A 13437-nucleotide genomic window follows, 5' to 3' on the forward strand; every position below is an offset into this window, starting at 1 on the left:
ACCGAGCCTCAGCTCCCAGCCTCCACCCTCCCCAGTGGGTGAGCAGACAAGCCTCAGGCTGGTGAGTGCTGGTCAGCACCGATCCTCTTTGCAGGACTCTCTCTGCTTTGACCCCTACACCCCTGTTATTGTGCTCTCCTCTGTGGCTCCGAAGCTTCCCCCCCTGCCGCCCACTGCCCGTCTCTGCAGTGAAGGGGCTTCCTAGTGTGTGGAAACTTTTCCTCCTTCACAGCTCCCTCCCAGAGGTGCAGGTCCCATCCCTATTCTTTTGTCTCTGTTTTTTCTTTTTTCTTTTGCCCTACCCAGGTACATGGGGAGTTTCTTGCCTTTTGGGAAGTCTGAGGTCTTCTGCCAGCGTTCAGTAGGTGTTCTGTAGGAGTTGTTCCATACGTAGATGTATTTTTGATGTATTTGTGGGGAGGAAGGTGATCTCCACGTCTTACTCCTCCGCCATCTTGACGGTTCCCCCTACTGGGGCATTTAGCTGCATGATTGGTTAAAAGACTTGCTGTCTAGCTGTGGTATTGATACAACTTGCAGTTTGACTCAATTAGCCAGTTTAGAATCTAGTTTCACAGCAGGAAATTTCACACAGACAAATCAGTAGTTTAGAGAAAACTGATGAAATAATGGCTAGTTTACCCTGAAAAGCTTTGTAATCTAGAAGCCAACTGTCTGAGTGAATGCCATCGTAATTAGATAATTATCCTAGCCCTGTGGGTGCCAGGGCCTTCTGCCAACATCCTCTTTTCCCACTTGCTGCAATTTCTGTCTCACAAGCCATCCTCTCCTCAGTTGCCTCACTAAAAAATAAAACTAGAACTGGTTCTTTGCTCTCATAACATACCCATTGGGTCCCCACTTCTTAGGGTTGTTTTTGTTGTTGTTGTTTTTGTTGTTTTTGTGGTACACGGGCCTCTCACTGTTGTAGCCTCTCCCGTTGCGGAGCACAGGCTCCGGACGTGCAGGCTCAGCGGCCATGGCTCACGGGCCTAGCTGCTCCGCGGCATGTGAGATCTTCCCGGACCGGGGCACGAACCCACATCCCCTGCATCGGCAGGCGGACTCTCAACCACTGCGCCACCAGGGAAGCCCAGGGTTGGTTTTTTTTGTTTTTCTTTTTAATACATTTTCACCTTTCCTCCACTCTCACCTTACTTGTTACAGTTAAAATCTTAATATCATTGCTCTTTTAGGTTTCAACATTAATAATGGAACAAACTAATTTAGTGAATACATCCAGGTCTCACCACAATGCTGTGCATGGAAGTGCCATATAGAAAGGATAGATGGGACCCAGGTTTTGTTAGAATGAGTCAGATGATGTCCAAGGTGGATTTCCTCTATATGAATTCTAATAAAGGGTCCAAAATTGAGTCTAGACTTACTGCCAAAACACACCAAATAGAAATACTGAAGTCTTTTCTAGAAACAATTTCCAGAGAAGAGTTTGGTTGGTGGGAATCACCATGGTCCTCAAAAGCAATGCTATTTATTTTCTTCCTTCTTCTACAGTTGTTGTATATATGTCTGGAACATTAAAGTTCTGTGATTTTGATCATCAAATTAGAAGCTTAAAAATATATTTCCAAATTGAGGTCAGGGTAGTAATATCCAGCTGAGGGTTTTTAATCCATTGGCTATTCGAAGAAAATCTTTGCAATTGCTGCTATAATTTACCAAGACTTGTTAAAAGCCTTAAGAAACATTAATAACTTTAGCTCAACTATTACACTTATTTCCTAATTTCATAAGTAAATAATCATAGGTGTGAACAGGTTTTAGCCAGGAGAGCTGCTTATAATAGTGAAAATGGCAATTTATCTAGATTTCAAATATTGAATGACTGGTTAATTAGACTACAGTATTTCCACATAATATTGACATTTAAAATGTTGCAACTGTGGAAAATTAATTACATGAGAAGATGTTCATATTATGCTAAGTTAAAAAAATGAAAATTTTAAAACATTATTTGAAGTATATAAATCTGTTGTACAGATGCACACACACACACAGAGAACAACAATTAAGGAGGACATACCTCACAATATCAATGGTTATTTCTGTGTGGTAGAATAATATGCAATTGTATTTTCTTTCTTTTACTTAGCTACCTATCTTTAATTTTGTACAATAAACATGAACTACTTTTATGAAAATAACTTTTTTTGTGTGTGTGGTACGTGGGCCTCTCACTGTTGTAGCCTCTCCTGCTGCGGAGCACAGGTTCCGGACGTGCAGGCTCAGCGGCCATGGCTCACGGACCCAGCTGCTCCGCGGCATGTGGGATCTTCCCGGACCAGGGCATGAACCCGTGTCCCCTGCATTGGCAGGCGGACTCTCAACCACTGCGCCACCAGGGAAGCCCAATAGCTTATTTTTTTTTAACAGTTTGTTTCTCAATTTCTTTTCAATGTCCACTTTTAAAAGTGTTTGTGGTTGGGGTCTGCACAATACCTAAGAATGTTTGGTGATTCCTGTCTGTGATTAGGTTTAGGATGAGTGTCCCAAGGCTCATTAAGCAGAACACAGTAAACAGGGGTTTCCCAAGTGTAAACGAAAGGGGAAGTGGAGCCTTTGTCAGCAAATCTTTGGTATACTAACAGCCAAACTGAGAACAACAGTTTGTTTTTGTGGATAAAATTAAGCAGAAAATTATCAAATATCCACTTAATGTGATATTCTGAACAACGAAATTAGGTGATTTTGATTTTTTTCTTTAAACCACTTTTGATCTCTCATACTTGTTATTCAGAGCCCAGTAAAGAAAAAGAACGTTTATTGATGGCTCCCACAGACAAAATAGATCATTTGAATTATAATGATTCAATTCAATTCAAACTGTCAAACTTTTATTGAGTGCTACGTGTGAGCCTTGCACTGTATTAGACACAGGGGGGTATTCAAATAACTCACAAAGACAATGTCCTGGAGGGACTCACAGTTTTTACATAAAGAGAGATAAATTAATAAATAACTCATATGTATAAAATAGGCTTCAGTGTAAGCATTGGGTAATCAAAGAAAGAGTCGTGGAAGCATAGCAGAGGGAGAGGTTCATTCCAACCAAGGGAGCAAGAAAGTTTTCTTAGAGGAAATGAGATTTTGGCTAGAAATAAAGAGAAGTGTATTAGTCCCCTGTTGGTTAGAGGTAACAAGTAAAATTCCAAGTAGCTTGAATTTTACCCAAAGCAATCTACAGATTCAATGCAATCCCAATCAAATTACCAATGTCATTCTTCACAGAACTAGAACAAAAAATTTCACAATTTATATGGAAGCACAAAAGACCCCAAATAGCCAAGGACATCTTGAGAAAGAAAAACAGAGCTGGAGGAATGAGGCTCCCTGACTTCAGACTATACTACAAAGTTACAATAACCAAGACAGTATGGTACTGGCACAAAAACAGAAACATAGATCAATGGAACAGCACAGGAATCCCAGAGATAAACCCACACACATATGGTCACCTTATCTTTGATAAAGGAGGCAAGAATATACATTGGAGAAAAGAGAGCCTCTTCAATAAGTGGTGCTGGGAAAACTGGACAGCTACATGTAACAGAATGAAATTAGAACACTCCCTACCATACACAAAAATAAACTCAAAATGGATTAAAGACCTAAATGTAAGGCCAGACACTATAAAGCTCTTGGAGGAAAATATAGGCAGAACACTCTATGACATAAATCACAGCAAGATCCTTTTTGACCCACCTCCTAGAGAAATGGAAATAAAAACAAAAATAAACAAATGGGACCTAATGAAACTTCAAAGCTTTTGCACAGCAAAGGAAACCGTAAAGCAGACAAAAAAACAACCCTCAGAATGGGAGAAAATATTTGCAAATGAAGCAACTGACAAAGGATTAATCTCAAAAATTTATAAGCAGCTCATGCAGCTCAATATGAAAAAAACAAACAACCCAATCCAAAAATGGGCAGAAGACCTAAATAGACATTTCTCCAAAGAAGATATACAGATTGCCAACAAACACATGAAAGGATACTCAACATCATTAATCATTTGAGAAATGCAAATCAAAACCACAATGAGGTATCACCTCACACCAGTCAGAATGGCTTTTTTTTTTTTTTTTTTTTTTTTGCGGTACGCGGGCCTCTCACTGTTGTGGCCTCTCCCATTGCACAGCACAGGCTCTGGACGCGGAGGCTCAGCGGCCATGGCTCACGGGCCCAGCCGCTCCGCGGCATGTGGGATCTTCCCAGACTGGGGCACAAACCCGTGTCCCCTGCATCGGCAGGTGGACTCTCAACCACTGCACCACCAGGGAAGCCCCAGAATGGCTATCATCAAAAAATCTACACACAATAAATGCTGGAGAGGGTGTGGAGAAAAGGGAACCCTCCTGCACTTTTAGTGGGAATGTAAATTGATACAGTCGATATGGAGAACAGTATGGAGGTTCCTTAAAAATCTACAAATAGAATTACCATACGAACCAGCAATCCCACTACTGGGCATATACCCTGAGAAAACCATAATTCAAGAAGAGTCATGTACCACAATGTTCACTGCAGTTCTATTTACAATAGCCAGGACATGGAAGCAACCTAAGTATCCATTGACAGATGAATGGATAAAGAAGATGTGGCACATATATACAATGGAATACTACCCAGCCATAAAAATAAATGGAATTGAGTTATTTGTAGTGAGGTGGATGGACCTAGAGACAGTCATACAGAGTGAAGTAAGTCAGAGAGAGAAAGACAAATACCATATGCTAACACATATATATGGAATCTAAAAAAAAAAAAAAAAAATGGTTCTGTAGAACCTAGGGGTATAACAGGAATAAAGATGCAGATGTAGAGAATGGACTTGAGGACACAGGGAGGGGGAAGGATAAGCTGGGACAAAGTGAGAGAGTAGCATGGACATATATACACTACCAAATGTAAAATAGATAGGTAGTGGGAAGCAGCCACACAGCACAGTGAGATCAGCTCAGTGCTTTGTGTCCACCTAGAGGCGTGGGATAGGGAGGGTGGAGGGAGATGCAAGAGGGAGGAAATATGGAGATATATGTATATGTAGAGCTGATTCACTTTGTTATGAAGCAGAAACTAACACAGCATTGTAAAACAGTTATACTCCAATAAAGATGTTTAAAAAAAAAAAAGAAGACATACAGAGGGCCAAGAGGCACATGAAGAGATGCTCAACATCTCTAATTATTAGAGAAATGCAAATCAAAACTACAATGAGGTATCACCTCACACCGGTCAGAATGGCCATTGTCAAAATATCTAGAAACAATAAATGTTAGAAAGGGTGTGGTGAAAAGGGAACCCTCCTGCACTGTTGGTGGGAATGTAAATTGATACAACCACTATGGAGAACAGTATGGAGGTTCCTTAAAAAACTAAAAATAGAACTAGCATATGACCCAGCAATCCCACTACTGGGCATATACCCAGAGAAAACCATAATTCAAAAAGTGACATGTACCACAATGTTCATTGCAGCACTATTTACAATAGCCAGGTCATGGAAGCAACCTAAATGTCCATCAACAGATGAAGAGATAAAGAAGATGTGGCACATATATACAATGGAATATTACTCAGCCGTAAAAAGAAATGAAACTGAGTTATTTGTAGTGAGGTGGATGGACCTAGAGTCTGTCATACAGAATGAAGTAAGTCAGAAGGAGAAAAATGAATACCGTATGCTCACACATATATATGGAATCTAAAAAAAAAAAAAAAAAGGTACTGATGAACCTAGTGGCAGGGCAGGAATAAAGACGTAGACATAGAGAATGAACTTGATGACACGGAGGGGAGAGGGAAGCTGGGGCAAAGTGAGAGTAGAATTGACATATATATACTACCAAATGTAAAATACATAGCTAGTGGTAAGCAGCTGCGTATCACAGGGAGATCAGCGCGGTGCTTTGCGAGGACCTAGAGGAGTGGGTTAGGGAGGGTGGGAGGGAGGCTCAAGGGGGAGGGGATATGGGGATTTATGCGTGCATGTGGCTGATTCCCTTTGTTGTGAGACAGAGGTTAGCACAGTATTGTGAAGCAGTTATACTCCAATAAAGATCTATAAAATAAAATACATTATGGTAAAAAAGAAAAAGAAAAGGCCATTTATTACCTTCTGTAATAAGGATGTCTTGCTTTAGGCAAGGTAGACCCAGGAGCTCACCTGACAATGTCAGACTTAGCTTTCCTCTCTGTGTTGACCTTACTACAGTCGAGCTCTCTACAAAGATGACTGTTGAAGACAGAAATTTACATATTTAGGGCTGACAATCCAGGCCCTTTTGTTTCCCAACAACCATTTTTAAAAATCAGTGAAGCTTCTCATTTGCTATGCTTTGGCACCTGTCATCCTAGACCAATTGCTGTGGCCAGCAGGTCACATGCCCACCACTGGAGGGAGTAAGGAGGGGTCAGGTACCATGAGTGACAATTCCACCAGATCAGGTAGAGCTGGGGAGCTGTGGCTTCTCCCAAAAAAGCAACAGAAAGGACAGAAAGATGGGCTAAACTACTGGACAGATACTACAATTACCATTTTCCATTTCAGATAGGTAGAATGTTTTAAGTTATTTGGGGGCAAAGCATTTGTAAGCAAAGGGAAGAGCTTGGGCTGGGATGTGAATGCAGGAAAATGCAACAAAAGCTTTTGAAAACAGTGAGTATAAGGTGCTGGTGGTAACAGAGTAATTCAATACCAATGATTACAGTCTCTGAATTGATAAAATTTTATAGGTGTGTTTTCTTTTACTTAGACATTTGTGCCTTGGGAGTTTTGTATACATACAACTTTAAGATCAGCAATTATTTAAATGCAATGGGAACTTGCGATTTGAAGTATATCCTGTGAATACTTTTGTGAAGCAAAGAATTAAATTGTCACCCAAAATACTGACCTTTAATTTTTCTGTTTTGTACTTTCAAATTATTATATATTGACTTTGCTTAGAATAATGTATACTTAAAAGAAATCTTTTTACAAAAGAATGAATTTATTTTCATTAAAATATAACTCAACCTAAGCTGAGTATTGCCCATTTCTAGTAAATAATTAATAAATGTATGTAAAGGCTTCCTTGAATTTACATCAATAGTTAGAAAATCATCTACCAGTTTTAAAATCCTATTTGGATGAGACATTTGTTCCTTGGCATATCAGTGACTAAATGTGAATTCAGTTCATGATTCACAGAATCCCCATGGGCCTGTGGTGATACGGGTGATTGAAACCAGGCCAACTGATGTTTTAATCCTTTCTGTCCTTCAGAAAGAAAAGAAATCAAAACCTATGTTTTTGTTATTTAGTATTTGTTGCATTGCGCTAAGATTATAGATAGAATACAGAATTAGATCCTTGCTAAATGAATTTAAAATATAAATTAGACAACTATACAGTATTCTGACCTTGAGAAATAAATCATAGAACTGACAACCTAGCGAAAAACTCAGGAACACACTAAAAAATCCAAACAAAGATGGCAAAGTATTCTATTATTAGTTATTGCTGGTAATGGACTATGACATAGGACTAAACGGTCAGTTTCCAGCTCCAGCTCTGTCTTGACCTTCATAATTTGGGGCACGGTACCTCTCTTCACTCTGCATGAGTTTCCCTATCTTCAAACTGGTTCATATTTTACAGAGAAGATGGAATTGTATATGATATAATAAATATGAAGCACTGTAAGTTCCTCAGAATGAAGATTCCACAACGAAATGAAATAATAATAGGGTATACGATATGAACTACTCGCTTACAAAGCCAGTAAATTAGGGATGAAATTTTATACTTTAGAAGGATTCATTTCAAAATATGATTTTAAAAAAATATTAAACTAGCACATCTAAAATAAATCAATCTAGAAAAATTTGACTCATACAAAACTTTTGTAAAACATATTTTGCTCCATGCAAAGTTATGCTTTTGTGATTTAATTAATACCCAATACATAAAGAAAATAATGTGTTAAATCAGTGGTGCTCAGAGATATGTGGCATTTGAGCCATTTAAAATTATGATAAACAAAAAGAGCCATATAACTGTTATCTGCCTTTTAGATATTTTGTATCTATAATACTAAACATACTTACTCATACAGAAATTAGAAGTCTTGAAAATCCATAGACTTTAGGCAGAAGAGCCATGTGTGCCCTATCCTGTTCAAATGAGTGCTTAACAAAGAAACATTTTGTGAGATACTGGGTTAAAGACCCTAAGAGCTAATAATGATTTCATTATTACTAATGAAGTATGAATATATAGATAATTTCAGAATACATTTAAAAAACTGAACAAAAAAGTTGTGTAGTCCTATAAATAAACCCACTACATACAATCACACAGAATTTGATTACAAATAAAGTTCGGAGTTTTCTTGAGAACCAGACTGATGACAGGAAGGTGAGGAATTTCCCAAGATGGTTGAAGGACATATATCCAGCCAGACTATATTGCATAGGAAACAACTGACACAGTCACAAAATTTTAAACAAGGTACAATGTGACATATTGCTTCCATGTTGAATAACAGAACACCCCGATCAAAATGATAGCCATGTCCAGTATTGGGAACGACGTCAAGAATGGGGTCAATGTCAAAAAATGACGGGATAAAAAAATAACGAGCAGCCTGCCTCCGCCCTGTGGTGCTCCAAGGACAATGGTGCTTCAAGGACAAAGGACAACGGTCGGTTACGAAATCCCTGTGCCCACCTGGGCGACGCCCACCTGGGCAACGGGACCTTTCCCAAATAAGGAAAGGCGTATGTCCTGTCCCACTCCAACCCTATAGAAGGAAGTTATATGTGCCTCGACCAATCAGTCGAAATTTTCACCTCGGACCATTCTTCTGTTTTCTGGCTATAAAAAGTGATCAATAGCACATGTTCGGGCTGGACTCTCCCAGACTACTAGGAAGTCGGCCCGCTGTTCCAGCAGTGACCCTTCCCTCTAACAAATTCTATCTTCTTTACATTTTGCCTTATGTGTGGAAATTCTTTTCCAAGCATTTGGACCACAACACTCTCCCACTCCTAAATAGACCGAGCTGAGAGCCTAAAAAAAAGAAGCTGCAGTTGTTGGCCTTCAGCTCTAGAATTCTTCCAGGTCTGTCTCTTATCCTATAGACCTTGTGCCCAACTTCCCTTAATTTCTTGGCTCCTTTTTTCTGATCTTTAGCTGAACTCCCTGTCTCTCTCTCACCCCTAATTTTGCCAACCTCGTTTTGGACCAGTAACTCTGCTTTTCATCTCTGAAGCTTCTCCATGACGATTATTGATGACGTGGTTACCCACCTACGACCTCATGCACAATAAGTCATGAATAAAAGGCACCTGCTCATATCCCCTGTGGCAACCCAGTGGAGCCTGGACCAAGCTGTTCATGACCCACTAGACACTGTCTGATTATGAAAGGAGATCTGACTTATACTCAGGAGAAAGATTTTGAGTGAGATCCAGCAAAATCTGGGCACATAGCTCCTCATACTCTTCTTGGATGGCTTAGGATCATTGGCCAACCCTCTACGAATCATCCAATGCCTGTGACAGGTTTGGTCTCTACTACAATTCCTGATACCTAGAAGGACTTCAGGAATTATTTAGTGAAGATGGGTGAATGAATAAGTTATTATAAACACCAGCTATAAGATCTAGGAATGATTACACTGGTTTTTGAGGGTATGCATCAAGTTATCAAATATGATGTATCTTTAATTAGTAGAATACGTTTGGTGAAGATTTCCATTCACATTTCTTTCAGAAAAAAACAAAGCAGGAAACAACTCAGCAAATCTACTTGTCATCACTTTGAGAACATCTGTGGTTTTAAAACAGCTTTGAAAATAGTCACTTACATAGAGTAAGTTCTGACTTCTGCTGTATAAGCAGTAAGGCGTTCTAAATGCATATGCACTAGTACATACCCTCATAGAGGGCAGTTAATAAAATACCGATTAGGGAGCCCAAATCTTCTTCACACTGTGGTTCTTACAGGAATATGTAGATGTACACTCAACTCATTAAAACTTAGTCAAAATAAAGAAAAAGAGGGAGGTAACAACAAATGCACCATCCAACTTCTTGCATGAAAAACTGCACATTTCCTCTGGAAATCCCAAATAAGGATGTTTACAGAAACGGTTGATGGAAACAGCATGGGCTGGCATATAAAACGCTTACGGTCTAGCAGGAGAAAACATCCTAAATACTGTGCATCTCTCTCCATCAGCTGGTGCTCAGTGTTTGTGTTTCTTCAGATTGATCAGCTGGACGTGGATAGCTTGTTTAGCAACATTGAATCGGTGCATCAGATATCAGCCAAGCTGCTGTCATTGTTGGAAGAGGCCACGACAGACGTGGAACCGGCCATGCAAGTAATCGGTATGTTTATTCTCTTCTTGAGTTCTCCAATACGACAGGAAATAATATTTTAATGGCCTCCCGTTGCTTTGGTTTTATGTTTCTGACTCACCAAGGTTCCCAGGAGATATATAAATGCTAAACCCATCTTCAGGCTCATTGTAATTATACAAACTCTGTATTTATTTTCAGATGAGTTTATATCCATTTGCTGAAGTCCCTCAGTAGCACTAAGCACACCATTTGCTTTTTAATTTTCAATCTTTCAAGCTCTTGGCCTTCCAGATGTTCTCTCATTTGCTTTTATGGCTAACATTTGATTCTTAAAGAATTAAACATTTAAATACTTTAATAGCTTTACTGATTTTAGTCACAATGTCTCTTATTCATCTTATGATTAGGAATCCATTGATTTTTGGATTGTAATTTTTTTTGCATGGAAAGTTTATACGATCGTTCAAACACTTAACAACTACTTTTTCCATGCTTTTCCTTTTTTCTCTGTATTATTTGCTTTCCAAATATGTTTCTAGACAGTCATAGATTATTGTCTCACTCTGATAAGATTTTGGAAAAAATATAAAGAAATTACTGGAAAAGTGTTGGGTCAAACTTTTGTTCTCTCCATTTTCTCCATTCATTGGCCATTCATTTACTTATTCACCCAGTGAAGAGCTGGGTATGTGCGATGATTCTTGGGAGCTTCAAAAGGAATACTGTGTTCTGAACTTGAAGGCAGCTGCTGCAACAAAGATATCACAGACACAGTGCCATGGAGGCTAAGAATTCTTTAAAATGTGTTGCCATCATTTTTCTATTTCACACATAATACTCAATATATGCTCATTACAAAGTATTAAAACAGTTCTGGAGTACACAGCATCTAATTCACCCCTCCAATGTGACTAACATCCCCTTAAGTAACCACTGTTATCGGTTTGATGTGGATCCTTTCTTTGAGACGCACAGAGACACAAACACACATTTACACCTTATACTTTATTCATCCTCATTACGTATTTGTTTGTTAATGGGAATCAGAGTATAAAAATGGCATGAAATTGATTTTGTTTCATATTTAAGGAAGACCCAAAGTTTAATAAGCAAAGCTGATCTTATACAAAGATGAACAACCTGGCTATTTGTAGTATTTTACATGCCCAAAGGCCAGCCCACTCAAAAAGATTCTCCCACTGACAGGTTTAAGTTCAGTCATTTCTTATGATTATGTACTAAATGTCTGTGTTCCCCTCAAATTCATATGTTAAAGCTCTAACACCTGACATGATGGTATTAGGAGGTGAGACCTTAGGGCGGTACTTTTTATTTAGATGAAGTCATGAGGGGGTTGATCCATGATGGAATTAGTGTCCTTATAAAGAGAGAAAGAGATACCAGAGGTTCCCTCTCCACCATGTAAGGACTCAGGAAGGCAGCTGTCTGCAAGCCCGGAAGGAGGTCCTCACCAGGAACTGAATCTGCTGGCACCTTGATCTTGGACTTCCCAGTCTCCAGAACTGTGATAAGTAAATGTCTGTTACTTAAGCCACTCAATCTATGTTATTTTGTTATGATAGCCCAAGCTGGCTTATATAGTTTCCAAAACATTGCAAAAATAATTTCTAAAGGAAGGACTCTTCATTATCACTCTAGTGTGGATTCATTGGCCATTCATTTATTTATTCACTCAGTGAATAGTTATCAAGCAGCAGCGTGTGCAATAATTAAGGTGTTGTGTGACATTACTAGGGATTAAAAGATGAAAGAGATCACGTTTCCTCCAAAAGTTTGCAAATAGCCTCTTGAATTGAAGACACTTGTTTAATACATCATCAGAGTATTTTCTACACTACTGCAGAACTTCAGGGGATAAAGAGACTACTTCTAGATGGGGAATCAGAGAAGAATTCTTAAAGGTGTTACTTGGGCTTAAAGTGTAGGTCAGATTTCAGCAAGTGAGGTTCAGATTGGGAAGACTAAGTAGAAGTAACAGCATGAACAAAACCATGGACAGGAAGTGCCAAGCGTTTAGGAAATGGTGAGTGACCAAGTCAAGCTGGAGTGAAGGACTCATGTAAGGGAGGAGTGAGAAATGAATCTGTAAGTATAGAATAGGGACAGACCATACCTGGAATCCAAGTTTGGAAATTACTCTGCAGGTAATGAGAAGCCATTAAAAAATTTTTCAGCAAGGAGGTAATGAGACACAAAAGTTTTTGGAGAAAGGAAACTATGGAAGGTATGAAGAGAATGAGTGGAAGGAGAAAATGAGTAAATATGTTATTATAGATAATTTAGCCATGTGATAACAAGCATCTAGGCTGAGGTGGATAAAATGAGAATAAAAAATGGGGTCAGACTCAAGAGAAACGTAGAAAAAAGCACAAACAAAATGTAGGGGTTGGTTGTATTTGCTGGAGTCAAAAGCAATTCCAGGTTTAAGGAGTCACGTATCCTGATTTGCCTAGAACATTCTGGTTTTAGCCTATTCACGCATTCAGTCCAGTTTAGCATTTGTCCTGGATTTTCTCCTTTTTAGAGAAGGATCATTATTAATAGTTGCATCACAAGAGATTTGGTAAGACCTCTATATCGTACTTCAATTTCTGACATGGCCTCTCTTAGCAGAGAGTAAGAGGCAGGTACATTTGCCAGAGTTCTCACATGGTAACCTCTGAAAGAGAGCCCATCTCTCCTTTCCCAACCTTTCTAGTCTCAACAGTACTTACATCTTCCTTAGAAGTATGGCATACAGGGTACTGGCTGATAAAATGATGACTTTGGGCTTGAGCAGGTAGCAACAGCTAGCTGCTTCCTGTTTTGATGGTGGTGGGAGATGTATTTGATGCTACAAATCCTGCTGTCCACAGTACAGCAGCTAGTTATGTTATGACCCATGCTGGGTGGCCCATGCCATGACCAGTGGGAGGCAGGAAGCCACAAGGGTGACAGTCAATGGGTTTAGTGGGACATGTAGGGAATTAAAGATTAAGTGCAAGTGAAATACATGTGGGAAGTGGAGGCTGAACTGTCCTGCTACAGAGTATGTGGATGCTG

The 13437-nt window shown here is 39.3% G+C and overlaps 1 protein-coding gene across 1 annotated transcript in view; it reads left to right on the top strand.

Moving 5' to 3' along the window:
• ARHGEF38 (Rho guanine nucleotide exchange factor 38) overlaps positions 1-13437 on the top strand; it is a 158849-nt gene that overhangs the window by 68449 nt on the left and 76963 nt on the right. The window contains exon 3 of the mRNA XM_004269614.3: positions 10278-10401. Coding sequence (XP_004269662.1) covers positions 10278-10401 — 124 coding nt within the window. The remainder of the gene's footprint in view (positions 1-10277; positions 10402-13437) is intronic.

The sequence above is a fragment of the Orcinus orca genome, chromosome 4 (genome assembly GCF_937001465.1).
Source record: "Orcinus orca chromosome 4, mOrcOrc1.1, whole genome shotgun sequence".
Classification (NCBI taxonomy): domain Eukaryota; kingdom Metazoa; phylum Chordata; class Mammalia; order Artiodactyla; family Delphinidae; genus Orcinus; species Orcinus orca.